Source organism: Micromonas pusilla (genome assembly GCF_000151265.4).
Source record: "Micromonas pusilla CCMP1545 genomic scaffold MICPUCscaffold_2, whole genome shotgun sequence".
Lineage (NCBI taxonomy): Eukaryota > Viridiplantae > Chlorophyta > Mamiellophyceae > Mamiellales > Mamiellaceae > Micromonas > Micromonas pusilla.
The window spans coordinates 307,124-320,444 of NW_003315883.1; the positions used below are offsets into that span (position 1 = coordinate 307,124).

The 13,321-nt window shown below is 65.6% G+C and overlaps 4 protein-coding genes across 4 annotated transcripts; 2 read left to right on the top strand and 2 right to left on the bottom strand.

Annotated features, from left to right (window-relative positions):
- Positions 1 to 492: 492 nt before the first annotated feature.
- MICPUCDRAFT_55111 (uncharacterized protein) lies at positions 493 to 2,769 on the bottom strand. Its single transcript, XM_003056231.1, has 4 exons — positions 2,421 to 2,769; positions 2,169 to 2,216; positions 986 to 1,996; positions 493 to 807 (listed from the first exon to the last, which is right to left on the bottom strand). The coding sequence occupies exons 1-4, from the start codon at positions 2,718 to 2,720 to the stop codon at positions 517 to 519; spliced, it is 1,650 nt and encodes a 549-aa protein (XP_003056277.1). The 5' UTR covers positions 2,721 to 2,769; the 3' UTR covers positions 493 to 516.
- A 475-nt stretch (positions 2,770 to 3,244) lies between these two features.
- MICPUCDRAFT_12175 (uncharacterized protein) lies at positions 3,245 to 3,421 on the top strand (the record flags this gene model as incomplete). The annotated part of the gene is made up of 1 exon (XM_003055840.1): positions 3,245 to 3,421. A coding segment is annotated over one exon (177 nt), but the record flags the coding sequence as incomplete, so codon positions are not given.
- A 1,717-nt stretch (positions 3,422 to 5,138) lies between these two features.
- MICPUCDRAFT_31261 (uncharacterized protein) lies at positions 5,139 to 7,120 on the top strand. The gene is made up of 2 exons (XM_003055841.1): positions 5,139 to 5,175; positions 5,752 to 7,120. The coding sequence occupies exon 2, from the start codon at positions 5,752 to 5,754 to the stop codon at positions 6,913 to 6,915; it is 1,164 nt and encodes a 387-aa protein (XP_003055887.1). The 5' UTR covers positions 5,139 to 5,175; the 3' UTR covers positions 6,916 to 7,120.
- Positions 7,109 to 8,376, bottom strand: MICPUCDRAFT_49417 (uncharacterized protein). Its single transcript, XM_003056232.1, has 4 exons — positions 8,225 to 8,376; positions 8,014 to 8,084; positions 7,581 to 7,772; positions 7,109 to 7,371 (listed from the first exon to the last, which is right to left on the bottom strand). Exons 1-4 carry the CDS (start codon positions 8,346 to 8,348, stop codon positions 7,300 to 7,302), a joined length of 459 nt encoding a protein of 152 aa, XP_003056278.1. The 5' UTR covers positions 8,349 to 8,376; the 3' UTR covers positions 7,109 to 7,299.
- Positions 8,377 to 13,321: the final 4,945 nt, after the last annotated feature.

The following is a 13,321-nucleotide window of genomic DNA, read 5'->3' on the forward strand; positions in this document are numbered from 1 at the left end:
CGGCGGGAGCGAGCTCGCGACGGTGCGCGAGCTCGGGTTCGCCCACGGCGACGGGCTGTTCGTCGAGCGAATATCGTAGCTGGAACCGTGATGTGAGGTTAGCAGCTCGACTCTGAAAATATCGTGACGACGAAACGAACGAGGAGCTAGACGCGGCGGAAGTACTTTCGTACGAAAGTACGAAAGTACTTTCGTAAAAGTCTTTCGTACGTTTTTGCAATTTGTATGCGTATTCGGTTTCAATTTCGTACTTTTGGCACGGGAAATTTAATTAGCGGAGCGTGACCTTAAGTACAGTCAACAATTAAGGTCACGCTCCGCTAATTAAATTTCCCGTGCCAAAAGTACGAAATTGAAACCGAATACGCATACAAATTGCAAAAACGTACGAAAGTACTTTACGAAAGTACTTTCGTACTTTCGTACGAAAGTACTTCCGCCGCGTCTAGCTCCTCGTTCGTTTCGTCGTCACGATATTTTCAGAGTCGAGCTGCTAACCTCACATCACGGTTCCAGCTACGATATTCGCTCGACGAACAGCCCGTCGCCGTGGGCGAACCCGAGCTCGCGCACCGTCGCGAGCTCGCTCCCGCCGTCGGCGCCCGGATCGCGAAACGTCCGCCGCGGCCACCGCGTCGCGAGCGCGAACGCGTCGCCCTCGCCCGCGCCGCCGACGCTCCGGACGTAGTCGAACACGCCTCGCGCGAAATCGCCCGCGCGAAACCGGCGCGTCTTCGTCGTCCCGTCCGGCAGCGAAAAGCGCAACGCGACGACGCCGTCGCCGTCGGGGGGCTCCGGCGGCGCGCGCTTCGATTCATCGTCGGGGTGGAGTTGAAAGGCGTCAGAAGCGGAGTTGAAAGGCGTCGCGGGCGGGGATTGAAAGCGAGGGGTAGGCGCAGAGAAACGCCGGCAAAAGTCCTTAAGGATCGGCGTTCACCACGTGGACGCGGTCGTATGGGGACCAGTGTACAGAGCTCGAACGAACCTTCGCCGCCGCCTCGCGGTACCGCGCCGCGCGCGCCTCGCGCCTCGCGCTCACTTCCTCGTCCTCCGCCGCGCGTACCGCGGCTTCCCTCGCATCGCGCGCTCTCGCTTCGATCTCGTCCTCCACCGCCGCGCGCGCCGCCGCGGCGTCGCGGAGCCGCGCCGCCTCTCTCTCCGCGACGTCGCGCATCGTGCGCTCATAATCGAAACTCGGCGCGATGTCCACCGCGAGGTCCGTCTCGATGAGGCTCACCGCGCCCGCGTCCTCGGGGGATACCTCCGCAACGAGGAGCTCGTGCTCCTGATCGCGCTCGCCGGCGCCGGCGCCGCCGCCGGGCGCGGGGACGCGCACGCGCACGACGTCCCCGACCGTCAGCGTGCACCGTCGCAGGATGGCGCTCTCGAGCAGCGCCTTCACGTCCACGCCCGTCCCCGTCCCCGTCCCCGTCCCCGGTCCGTCCGCGGCGTATGCGGCGGCCGCGTCCGCGTCCGCGATCGCCCGTTGGAACGCGGCGCTCAGCGGCTTCAACTTGGCGTAGACGCCCTTCGGGAGTCGCCGGTAGCTCACGCGGACGCGCGGCGGCGCGGGCGCGGACGCGGACGCGAACGCGTCGACGTCGACGCGCGGCGCGCCGTCCTCCTCCTCCTCCTCCTCCTCTCCCGTCGAAGGAGAAGGACGCGAACCGTCGCCGTCATCGCGTCCGAGGGAACGCGAACCGTCGCCGTCGCGCCGCAGGAGCATGCGCGTCACCGCGGGCGGGAGGCCGACGACGCCCTCGGCGGCGTCGAACGCGAGGACCCCCGCGTGCGTCGCTCTTCCCGCTCTTCTCGCGTCCCCGCCCGTCCCCGTCCCCGTCCCCGTCCCCGTCCCCGGTCCGTCCCCGCCGCCGCCGCCGCTCCCGCGCGCGCCCGCGTCGGTCGACGCGCCGTCTCCTCCTCCTCCTCCTCCTTCTTCCTCCGCGAGCGACACCTCGAAGAAGCACGCGTTCGCGTTCGCCGCGCGCGTCGACATCTATACGAGCGAATGGCGGGGTGGAGTTGAAAGGCGTCAGATGGAGTTGAAAGGCGCCGAGGGCGGGGATTGAAAGCGAGGGGTGGGAGGAGAGATGCGCCAGGAAAAGTCCTTAAGGATCGGCGTTCACCACGCCAACGCGGTCGTATGGGGACCAGTGTATAGAACGCACCGCGCCGACGCGCTCGAGCTCTCGCAGCGCGGACGGCGGCAGCGAGATCTTGTCGTTCCATACGAAGCGACGTCGGGGTGGAGGCGTTCAAAGGCGTCAGAAGCGGAGTTCAAAGGCGTCGAGGTGTGTCGGGATTGAAACCAGCGAGGGGTGGTGAGCGGAGAGATGCTCCGAGAAATAAAGTCCTCATGGATCGGCGTTCACCACGCCGACGCGGTCGTGTGGGCGGGACCAGCGTGAGATGGGACGCACCTTGTCGTCCGTTCTCGCGCGTATCCCGCGTCGCGTCGCGTCGTCGCTGCGCGCGCCGACGAGCACGCGCGTCCACGTCACGCCCTCGTTGTTCGCGAGCACGCGCTCGTCGCGCGCCTTGGCCTCCGCGGCGAGCTGCCGAGCTTCGAGCCGCTCGCGCGCGGCGACGTCAGATCTCTCGCGCGCGAGCGCGTCCGCGCGGAGCTTCGCAGCGCGCTCTTTCTCCTCGCGGCGGCGCAGCTCGCGCGCGCGCGTCTCTTGCTCGCGCTTGAGCTTATCCGCGGACGCGTTGAGGAACATTGGTCGCCGCGCGAGCGAGCGACGGCGCAAAGCGTCGTCCGCGCGCGCGCGGACGGATCTGACGACGCGTCGCCGGGGTTGACGCTGACGCTGACGTCTCATCATCAGCAGCAGGAGAGCAAACGTTTTTCACCCACCCTCGGTTTCAACATTTGATCGCGTCATTTTTCAACTTTACCTTTCAACTTTCATGCACGGTTTAACGGTCGAGGAAGTGCACCTACGCCAACACACCGCCAGTCTATCCATCCGCGCGACGGACGGCGCGCCGCGCGGTCGCGGCGGACATGGCGTCCGCGCTCTGCCTCGCCGCGCGCGTCCCGCGCGCGGCTCGCGCGCCGCGTCCGCGTCCGCCGCCCCCCTCGCCGCCGCTCGCGCGCGCGACTCGTCCTCGTCCTCGTCCTCGCGGCGTCGACGACGACGACGTCTTCGCCGAGTCGACGTGGCGCGCGCGCGCGACGACGACGACGACGACGACGATTTGCGGCGACGGCGACGGCGACGGCGACGGCGACGACCCGGCGACGACCCGCGCGCGCTTGCACGTCGGGCAGACCGTGGAGATCATCCTCAAGGCGGACCAGGCGACGGGCGCGACGACGCGAGGGACGATACGCGAGTTCCTCACGAACAGCGCGACGCACCCGCGAGGGATCAAAGTGCGGCTGCGCGACGGCGGCATCGGTCGCGTCGCGCGCGTCGTCGACGACGACGACGCCGTCGACGACGAGCCGAAGCCGTCCGCGACGACGGCGGCGCGTCGGAGGACGTCGCCGCCCGCGTCGTCGTCGTCGTCGTCGTCGTCGTCGTCCTCCGCGACGGTGTACCTCACGAATCTCCCGAAGCGACTGAGCAAGGCGGACGTGACGTGGCTCGTGGAGGAGATCCCCGGCGTCGTCAGCGTTCGCGTCCCGAAGCGCGGCGGGAAGAACATGGGGTACGCGTTCGTGAAGTGCGACGGCGCCGCGTCCGCGACGGCGACGATCGATGCGTTGAACGGGTTGGAGTTGGAGGGTAACGCGCTTCTCGCGGAGCTCGCGCGGGCGGAGACGAAAGAGAAGGAGGAGCCGCCGTCGCCGTCGCCGTCGCCGTCGCCGTCGCCGTCGCCGTCGCCGTCGCCGTCGCCGTCGCCGTCCAAAGCGCGATCCAAAGCGCGGGATGGGGATTCGGGCTCGAGCTCGGGCGGCGGCGGCGGCGGCGGCGGCACGAGAGGACGAGGGAAGCGGAAGAAGGGGCGGAGAGAAGAAGAAGAAGAAAAAGCCTCCTCCTCCTCCTCCTCCTCCTCCTCCGACGACGACGACGGCGTCGTCCTGGACCGCATCGCCGCCGCGAGACTCGAGATGGAAGCCGAGGCGATCCTCGAGATCGAGCGCGCGCGACGCGCGAACGCGAAGCGACTCGCGGAGGCTGAGGCCATCGCGGCGGCGCGGAGAGAGCGGTGAGACTGGTCCCCGTACGATACGAGTCGTGTCCGCGCCGTTCCGTTCCTCGAGGACATTCGTTTCTTCCCCGTCGATTCGATTCGATTCGATTCGATTCGGTTCTCTTCGCCCGCGCTTTCCCATCGACGTTCAAGCGCTCGTTTGACCGGTAAGACGCACGTAGCGAGACGCGAGACGTTCGACTGACCGACGCACCGAACCGACGCGCTCGCCCCGCGCGCGAATCGATCGCTTCGCCCCGCGCGCGCAGGGAGCGAAAGGCGGAGGCGCGAACCTCCGCGATGCTCGCCGAGCGCGCGCGCGCGGCGGAGGAGGCGACGCGACGGAAACGAGAGGCGGCTTCGCGCGTGGAAGAGATTCGCGTCGAGGCGATCGCGCTCGGGGAAATACGCGCGGAGCCCGCGTGGGACGAGGAGCTGCGCGCGTTGAGCGAGGCGCTGGAGGAGTTGCGCAGCCGCGTGGAGTGACGGAGGAAAAAAAAAAAAAATACTTCAAGAACGCTACTCGTAATAATAAAACAACGTAGAAGTTACAGTGACTGACTGTACAGTAAGTCAGTTTATCTAACTCTCGCTGTACAACGCGAACACCCCTTAACGCGGTTGAGTGAAGACGAGTGCTCCTGCTCCGGGGGAACGTAGAAGTTGTGGAGCGGGTGCGAAAAAATGGCAAAGCGACCTGCCCACCAATTTATTGTAAGCATAAATGTAAGGTGTATGAACCAAGGAATCAGGGTTTAAACTTCCATAGAGGATGGGGCAAACTTCGAGGGAATTAACTCAAGGATTACGGTCTATTTTCCCATCATAACATTTTATTTTGGGACCTGCCCACCTGCCTTGAAAACAAATACTGTAGACTATATACCCCTACAGTCTGACAGTACACGTACACGTAGAGCTACGCGCGCGTTCTGGCGAACGCGAGCGCCGTACTTGAGCGCCCGAGCGATCGAGCTCAAACCCTTTTACCGCCGCGGTCCTCGCGAGACACGTCGAAGCGGACACCTCAAGGTGAGCGCGCGCGTCGTCGCCGCGTCCCCCGCCCATCCCCCCCCGCGCGCCGCGTCGTCGCGTCGTCGCGTCGTCGTCGTCGCGTCGCGCGTCGTCCCCCGCGCGTCGTTTCCGTCGACGCGCGGTATTTAGGGTTTCCGCGCCTCGCATCGGCGGCCGCGCGCGCGGACGCGTCCGAGACGCGTCGCGGCGCCTCGCGTCGCGGCGCCTCGCGTCGCGAGACGCGCGTCGCACCGCGCGTCGCTCGGCGACGGCGGCGAACGTCGTCGCGCGCGTCTCGGCCGCGGTTCCGCGCGGCGCCGCCCGCCGGGGTTTTTTCGCCTCGATCGATCCATCTCTCCATCCATCATCCGTCCATCCTCACACTGGTCCCCATACGACCGCGTCGGCGTGGTGAACGCCGATCCTTAAGGACTTTTGCCGGCGCATCTCTCCGCCCATCACCCCTTGCTTTCAATCCCGTCACACCTCGACGCCTTTCAACTCCGCTTCTGACGCCTTTGAACTCCAAAGAACGCCTCGCCTCGTCCTGACCGTACCCCCCCCCTCCCACCTCCCCATTCCGCGCGCGCGCAGATGTCTCACCGCAAGTTCGAGCACCCGCGCCTCGGCCACCTCGGGTTCCTCCCCAAGAAGCGTTCGCAGCGCGCGCGCGGCAAGTGCAAAAAGTTCCCCCGCGACGACCCGACGTCTCCTCCGCACCTCACCGCGTTCCTCGGGTTCAAGGCTGGCATGACGCACATCGTGCGCGACGTGGACAAGCCCGGCTCGAAGCTTCACAAGAAGGAGACGCTCGAGGCGGTGACGATCGTGGAGACGCCCGCGATGATCGTCGTCGGCGTCGTTGGCTACGTCAAGACGCCGCAGGGCTTGCGAGCGCTCAACACGGTGTGGGCGGAGCACCTCTCCGTGGAGATCAAGCGCAGGTTCTACAAGAACTGGTACAAGTCCAAGCGCAAGGCGTTCACGAAGTACGAGAAGAAGTACGCGAACGGCAGCGGCGCGATCGACCAGGAACTGGACGCGCTCAAGAAGAACGCCGACGTCGTTCGCGTCATCGCGCACACGCAGGTGCGCAAGGTGAAGAACCTCAAGCAGAAGAAGGCGCACATGATGGAGATCCAGGTCAACGGCGGGTCCGTCGCGGACAAGGTGGACTTCGCGTACAAATTTTTCGAGAAGGCTGTCCCCGTCGACGCCGTCTTCGCCAAGGATGAGATGATCGACTGCATCTCTGTCACCAAGGGGAAGGGTTTCGAAGGCGTCGTCACGCGTTGGGGCGTGACGCGTCTCCCGCGCAAGACGCACCGCGGTCTCCGCAAGGTTGGCTGCATCGGCGCGTGGCACCCCGCGCGCGTCGGGTACACCGTCGCGCGCCCGGGCCAGCACGGCTACCACCACAGGACGGAGATCAACAAGAAGATTTACAGAGTCGGGAAGGAGGGGGACTCGAGCCACAAGGCGTCGACGGATCACGACGCGACGGAGAAGGACATCACGCCGATGGGCGGTTTCCCGCACTACGGCATCGTGAGGAACGACTACCTGATGATCAAGGGCGGCATCGCGGGCCCGAGGAAGCGTCTGATCACGCTCCGTCGCTCTCTGTTTAAGCAGACGCGTCGGGTGGCGACGGAGACGATCGCCATCAAGTTCATCGACACGTCGTCCAAGTTTGGCCACGGTCGGTTCCAGACGTCGGAGGAGAAAGCGAAGACGTACGGCAGGGTCAAGGCGTGAGCGGTCAAGGCGGTCAAGGCGTGAGCGGTCAAGGCGTGAGCGGCGTGAGCGGCGGCGGTTTCGGCGGCGTAGGCGTCGCGCGGTTGCGGCAGCGGCGGATCGCGACGAGCGCACCGCCGCTTTGTTTCGTTTCGTTTCGTTTCGTCGTGATGCGATTTGATGAAACGGACGAACGAACGAATGAACGTACAGTGATAAAGCGCGCTTTTCTTTTCTCTCTTCTTTTTCCAGTCTGGTCGTCGCGGAGGCGCCTAAACGTATTTCGTCTCAACTCGTCACTCCTCGCTGAGAAGGCGACGTCTCTTCTCTCGCGCCGCTCGCTCGCTCGCTCGCGCGCCGCCCGCCCGTCGCGACTCCCCCGCTCGCCGCTCGCCGCCGCCACGCTCACAGGATCTCGTCCAGGGCCTTGGAGATGGACTCCTTAAGCGCGGCGCGGTCGGGCTTGAACAGGAGGTTCTGAGGGTCGTTCCATACGAGCGAATGATGTCGGGGTGGAGTTGAAAGGCGTCAGAAGCGGAGTTGAAAGGCGTCGAGGTGCGCGCGTCGGGATTGAAAGCAGCGAGGGGTGGGCGGAGAGATGCGCCGGGAAGTGAAGTACGTCCTCAAGGAACGGCGTTCACCGCGCGAACGCGGTCGTATGGGAACCAGTGTGAGATAGAACGCGCCTGGTACACGTAAAAGGCGGAGAACCCGATGCCGACGATCTCGAGAAGGTCCGGGACGAGCGGCAACCCGTCGATGGATTTCAGCACGCCGTTGGCGGCGACGAGGCCGACGAGGCCGTACACCCCCAACGTAACGACCGCGGGCTTGTCGTCCGTGTCCTCCCACTTCTCGGAGACGGTGTCGGTGACTTCCTGTCGGCGGGCGGAGTGAGGACGAGTGTTCGGATCGTTCGTGAGTCTCCTCGACGCGACGCGTTAAAAAAAAAACTTCGCCGTGCAGTGCAGTGTCGCCGCCTTGCGCGCGGTTTCGGACGATCGATCCCTCGGTGAAATCGACCCCGGGACGCGGGGTGAACGAGCGCGCGCGTCGGTCGGACGCCCCAGCCACGGGACGCGACCGACGCCGCGAGCGCGCGAGGGAGGGGAGACGCGCCTTGAGCTTGGCGTTGAGGTCGTCCGAGTCCGCGCGGACGACGACGGCGGCGCCGCGCGACGTCTTGGGGGCTGCGAGACGGAGGGAGGGGAAGCGCGCGTCGGCGGCCCGATCGTTTTGTTCGCTCATCGTTTCGGGGGAAAAAACGAAAGAAGATTTAATCTTTGATCGATTTTCGAACGACGCCGGGGGGTCTCGCGCGCGGGCGCACCGATCGAAGCCTTGCGCGGCGCGGCGCGGCCGAGGACCGCGCGGGGCGTCGCCTTGGAGGAGACGCGCGCGGACGCGCGCGGGGCGAGCACCGCGCGGGTGGCGACAGAGCAGACGGCGACCATTGGTTGTTGGATCGGATTCGATTCTTCCTGCGCGAGAGCGAAGAGAGTGCGGACGCGCGCGCGGCGGTCAGATCAGAGGTCGCGAGAAAGCGCGGGGGCGACGCGCGCGAGGCGACGGCGACGACGACGGCGACGCGCGTCGTCTCGACGGCGACGACGACGACGACGCGCGAGCGATCGAGCGAGCGGGCGGGCGCGGACGGGGGCGCACCGGCGTCGATGAGTTGTGATCGCTCGGTTGCGCGCGAAACCACAAACGTATCCACGCAGGCAAGATATTTTATTGGCGCGCAGCGTGCACAGCACCTCCGACTACACTCGGTGTTACGAAAATATATTTTGGTAAGATATTTTGACGCGAAGGGTCCGCGCGCTGAATACGACGATGACGGCGCGGGACAGTCGCAAATGACATCGCGATAGTGAGAGTAATTGATGCCAACACCATTATGACGCCGTTCATGTGATAATATAACACCACTTACCGTCAAGAAAAAGACATCGTCGGCGCTCAAAGCGCGCGAGGTGATCTGAAACAGGCTTGACGGGACGAGCTTCTCGACGAAAATCGTATAGGTATTTCAGTCTCGCGCGGTCATCGAAAAAATTTCATCTCCGGAAGGGGTTTTCCGATTCTCTTCCTGACTGTTTACATGTGCGTGCCGTAGTAGAATACGCGGTCCCCCACGGGCATTTGGTCAGGTGATTAATTCGTGCTAAAAATTAGGCGCCCTACGCTCACGTGTTGTGAAGGACCGACTTACAGTATTCGTAAAATCGGAAAAACCTCTGAAAAACCTTTACCTTATCGAAATATCTTCGCAAGAGTCGCGGACGAGAGGTGCGGACGCAGTGCGGACGAGTGTGAATCTTTAATCTTGTCCGCACCACGTGTGCGCGGTGTGCGAATAGCAAACGCTCTCTCACACACACGACGCGCCGATCGCGGCGTCGCGCGTCGGCACGCGGCCGCCGCCGTCGACCGGCACACGGCGCGCCGCGCGTCGCGGAAGCGCGAGGTTTCGTCCGAACGCGGGGCGCCCGCGGCCCGCGAGACCCGTTGGCGGACACGTGACTGGGGCGACCCAGGTCGAGGCGTCGGTCGGCGTGGCCGCCCTCCGCGTCGTCGCCGTCCATCGAGCGCGAGCACGCGACGGACGCGGTCCGGGAGTCGACGCGCGCGATCGCGGAGGGTAATTAATGCGCGATGCCCCCGCGCACGCGCGCGACGGCGACGCGCGATGCCCCCCCGACGCCGCGGGGGACTTGTCGCGAAAAAGGCGTATCAACGAGATTCGCCCGGTAAGACGGTTTTTGCAGACTAAATGCCGCTACACGTGGTGCGGATTTTTTCGACGGAGACGCGCGCTCGCGCTCGCGCTCGCGTTGATGACGATTACGATTTCGTCCCTGCAAACGGCGGCGGCGCAAGGTCAGGGCGGGGGAGGAGGGAGCAGCGGAGGCGGCGGCGGCGAGACGTGCGGCAGAAACGAACGCGTCTCTTGCGACGGCGCGTCGTGCTCGTGCGTGGCGTGCCCCGACCGGTCTTCGAACAAGCGAGGCGACGCGACATCCGGCGGCGCCGAGACGTCGTGCGAGTGCGACGAAGGCGCGTCCCGCCGCCACACTGGTTTCAATACGACCCCGTTCGCGCGGTGCACCCCGTTCCTCGAGGACCTTGCCCGGCCGGCGTTTACGTCCGCGCGCCCTCGGTTTCGATCCCGACGCGCCTCGACACCTCGCGACTCCGACTGACGCGCCCCCGAACGCCGCCCGCCCCGACGTCGCTTCGCGCGGGAAATTATCCTCAGACTATCGCGTGGACGCGAGCGGCGCCGCATGCGCGGCGTGCGCTCCCGGATCGACGAACGCCGCGGGAGATTCGGTCCCGGGAAGCGAGACGACGTGTGATGTTACCTACTGCGCCGTGAACGAGTACGTCGACGCGAGTAACGTGTGTCAGGCGTGCCCCGCCGGAAGCACGAACGCGTTGGTCGGAGGCGTCGGCGCCGCCGCGACGACCGCGGGCAGTAGTTCGGACTGCGATATCACCTACTGCGCCGTGGACGAGTACGTCGACAATAAAAACGTGTGCCAGCCGTGCGATGCAGGCTCCGAGAATCCCGTAGACTCGGTCACCGGCCTTGGCGACCCGGCGACGACAGCGAGTACAGAGGCGAACTGCGTCCCCATGTATTGCGCCGTGGATCAGTACGTCGACGCGAGTAACGTGTGTCAAGCATGCCCCGCTGGAAGCACGAAGCCCTTAGTCGGAGGCGTCGGCGCCGATAGGACTGTCACGGGCAGTAGTTCGGACTGTGATGTTACCTACTGCGCCGTGGATCAGTACGTCGACGCGAGTAACGTGTGCCGGGCATGCCCTGCCGGGACTGAGAACCCCTTGGTTAGAGGACAAGGCGCCGACGCGACAGTCGCGGGCTCAGCGTCGGATTGTGCTACTATCTACTGCGCCGTGGATCAGTACGTCGACGCGAGTAACGTGTGTCAGGCGTGCCCCGCTGGAAGCACGAAGCCCTTGGTTGCCGGCGTCGGCGCCGTCGCGACGGTCGCGGGCAGTAGTTCGGACTGTGATGTTACCTACTGCGCCGTGGACGAGTACGTGGACGCGGATAACGTGTGTCAGGCGTGCCCCGCCGGAAGCACGAACGCGTTGGTCGGAGGCGCCGGCGCCGCCGCGACGACCGCGGGCAGTAGTTCGGACTGCGATATCACCTACTGCGCCGTGGACGAGTACGTCGACAGAAATAACGTGTGCCAGCCGTGCGATGCAGGCTCCGAGAATCCCGTAGACCCGGTCACGGGCCTTGGCGACCCGGCGACGACGGCAAGAACAGAGGCGAATTGCGTCGCTCCGGATCCATGCGATGCGTCTGCAGCCCCCACGAACGGCGGCGTCGGCGACTGCACGAGCTCTCTCGCGAGTGGGTCGACATGCCAGCCCACGTGTAATTCGGGCTATACCGTTTCTGGGACGAGCTCATGCAGCGCTGGAACACTCACGGCGGCGACGTGTGGCCCCAGCCCATGCGATGCGTCCGCTGCTCCTACAAACGGCGGCGTCGGCGACTGCACGATTAACCTCGCGAGCGGGTCGACATGCCAGCCGACGTGTGACTCGGGGTACACGGTGTCCGGGACGTCCTCTTGCAGTCTCGGAACGCTCACGGCGGCGACGTGTTCGGCGAACGCTTGCGATGCGTCCGCTGCACCTGCGAACGGCGGCGTCGGCGACTGCACGATTAACCTCGCGAGCGGGTCGACATGCCAGCCCACGTGTGACTCGGGGTACACGGTGTCCGGGACGAGCTTATGCAGCGCTGGAACACTCACGGCGGCGACGTGCTCGGCGAACGCTTGCGATGCGTCCGCTGCTCCTACGAACGGCGGCGTCGGCGACTGCACGATTAACCTCGCGAGCGGGTCTACGTGTCAGCCGACGTGTGACTCGGGGTACACGGTGTCCGGGACGTCCTCTTGCAGTCTCGGAACGCTCACGGCGGCGACGTGCTCGGCGAACGCTTGCGATGCGTCCGCTGCTCCTACGAACGGCGGCGTCGGCGACTGCACGAGCTCTCTCGCGAGCGGGTCTACGTGCCAGCCGACGTGTGACTCGGGGTACACGGTGTCAGGGACGAGCTCATGCAGCGCTGGAACACTCACGGCGGCGACGTGCTCGGCGAACGCTTGCGATGCGTCCGCTGCACCTACGAACGGCGGCGTCGGCGACTGCACGAGCTCTCTCGCGAGCGGGTCTACGTGCCAGCCGACGTGTGACTCGGGGTACACGGTGTCAGGGACGAGCTCATGCAGCGCTGGAACACTCACGGCGGCGACGTGCTCGGCGAACGCTTGCGATGCGTCCGCTGCTCCTACGAACGGCGGCGTCGGCGACTGCACGAGCTCTCTCGCGAGCGGGTCTACGTGCCAGCCGACGTGTGACTCGGGGTACACGGTGTCCGGGACGTCCTCTTGCAGTCTTGGAACGCTCACGGCGGCGACGTGTGGCCCCAGCCCATGCGATGCGTCCGCTGCTCCTACGAACGGCGGCGTCGGCGACTGCACGAGCTCTCTCGCGAGCGGCTCCACGTGCCAGCCGACGTGTGACTCGGGGTACACGGTGTCAGGGACGAGCTCATGCAGCGCTGGAACACTCACGGCGGCGACGTGCTCGGCGAACGCTTGCGATGCGTCCGCTGCTCCTACGAACGGCGGCGTCGGCGACTGCACGAGCTCTCTCGCGAGCGGGTCTACGTGCCAGCCGACGTGTGACTCGGGGTACACGGTGTCCGGGACGTCCTCTTGCAGTCTTGGAACGCTCACGGCGGCGACGTGTGGCCCCAGCCCATGCGATGCGTCCGCTGCTCCTACGAACGGCGGCGTCGGCGACTGCACGAGCTCTCTCGCGAGCGGCTCCACGTGCCAGCCGACGTGTGACTCGGGGTACACGGTGTCCGGGACGTCCTCTTGCAGTCTCGGATCGCTCACGGCGGCGACGTGTGGCCCCAGCCCATGCGATGCGTCCGCTGCTCCTACGAACGGCGGCGTCGGCGACTGCACGATTAACCTCGCGAGCGGGTCGACATGCCAGCCGACGTGTGACTCGGGGTACACGGTGTCCGGGACGTCCTCTTGCAGTCTCGGATCGCTCACGGCGGCGACGTGCTCGGCGAACGCTTGCGATGCGTCCGCTGCACCTACGAACGGCGGCGTCGGCGACTGCACGATTAACCTCGCGAGCGGGTCGACATGCCAGCCCACGTGTGACTCGGGGTACACGGTGTCCGGGACGAGCTTATGCAGCGCTGGAACACTCACGGCGGCGACGTGCTCGGCGAACGCTTGCGATGCGTCCGCTGCTCCTACGAACGGCGGCGTCGGCGACTGCACGATTAACCTCGCGAGCGGGTCTACGTGCCAGCCGACGTGTGACTCGGGGTACACGGTGTCCGGGA

Bases quoted from the DNA above. Each gene is read 5' to 3' on its own strand.
- MICPUCDRAFT_49417 (XM_003056232.1), bottom strand. From the start codon at position 8,348: ATGGTCGCCGTCTGCTCTGTCGCCACCCGCGCGGTGCTCGCCCCGCGC. The intron at 8,085-8,224 runs GTGCGCCCGCGC...TCCGTCTCGCAG, and splicing joins GCCGCGCAAGGCTTCGATCG to CCCCCAAGACGTCGCGCGGC. The intron at 7,372-7,580 runs GCGCGTTCTATC...AACGACCCTCAG, and splicing joins CCGCCTTTTACGTGTACCAG to AACCTCCTGTTCAAGCCCGA.
- MICPUCDRAFT_31261 (XM_003055841.1), top strand. From the start codon at position 5,752: ATGTCTCACCGCAAGTTCGAGCACCCGCGCCTCGGCCACCTCGGGTTC.
- MICPUCDRAFT_55111 (XM_003056231.1), bottom strand. From the start codon at position 2,720: ATGTTCCTCAACGCGTCCGCGGATAAGCTCAAGCGCGAGCAAGAGACG. The intron at 2,217-2,420 runs GTGCGTCCCATC...TGGAACGACAAG, and splicing joins GCGCGAGAACGGACGACAAG to ATCTCGCTGCCGCCGTCCGC. The intron at 1,997-2,168 runs GTGCGTTCTATA...TCGCTCGTATAG, and splicing joins AGCTCGAGCGCGTCGGCGCG to ATGTCGACGCGCGCGGCGAA.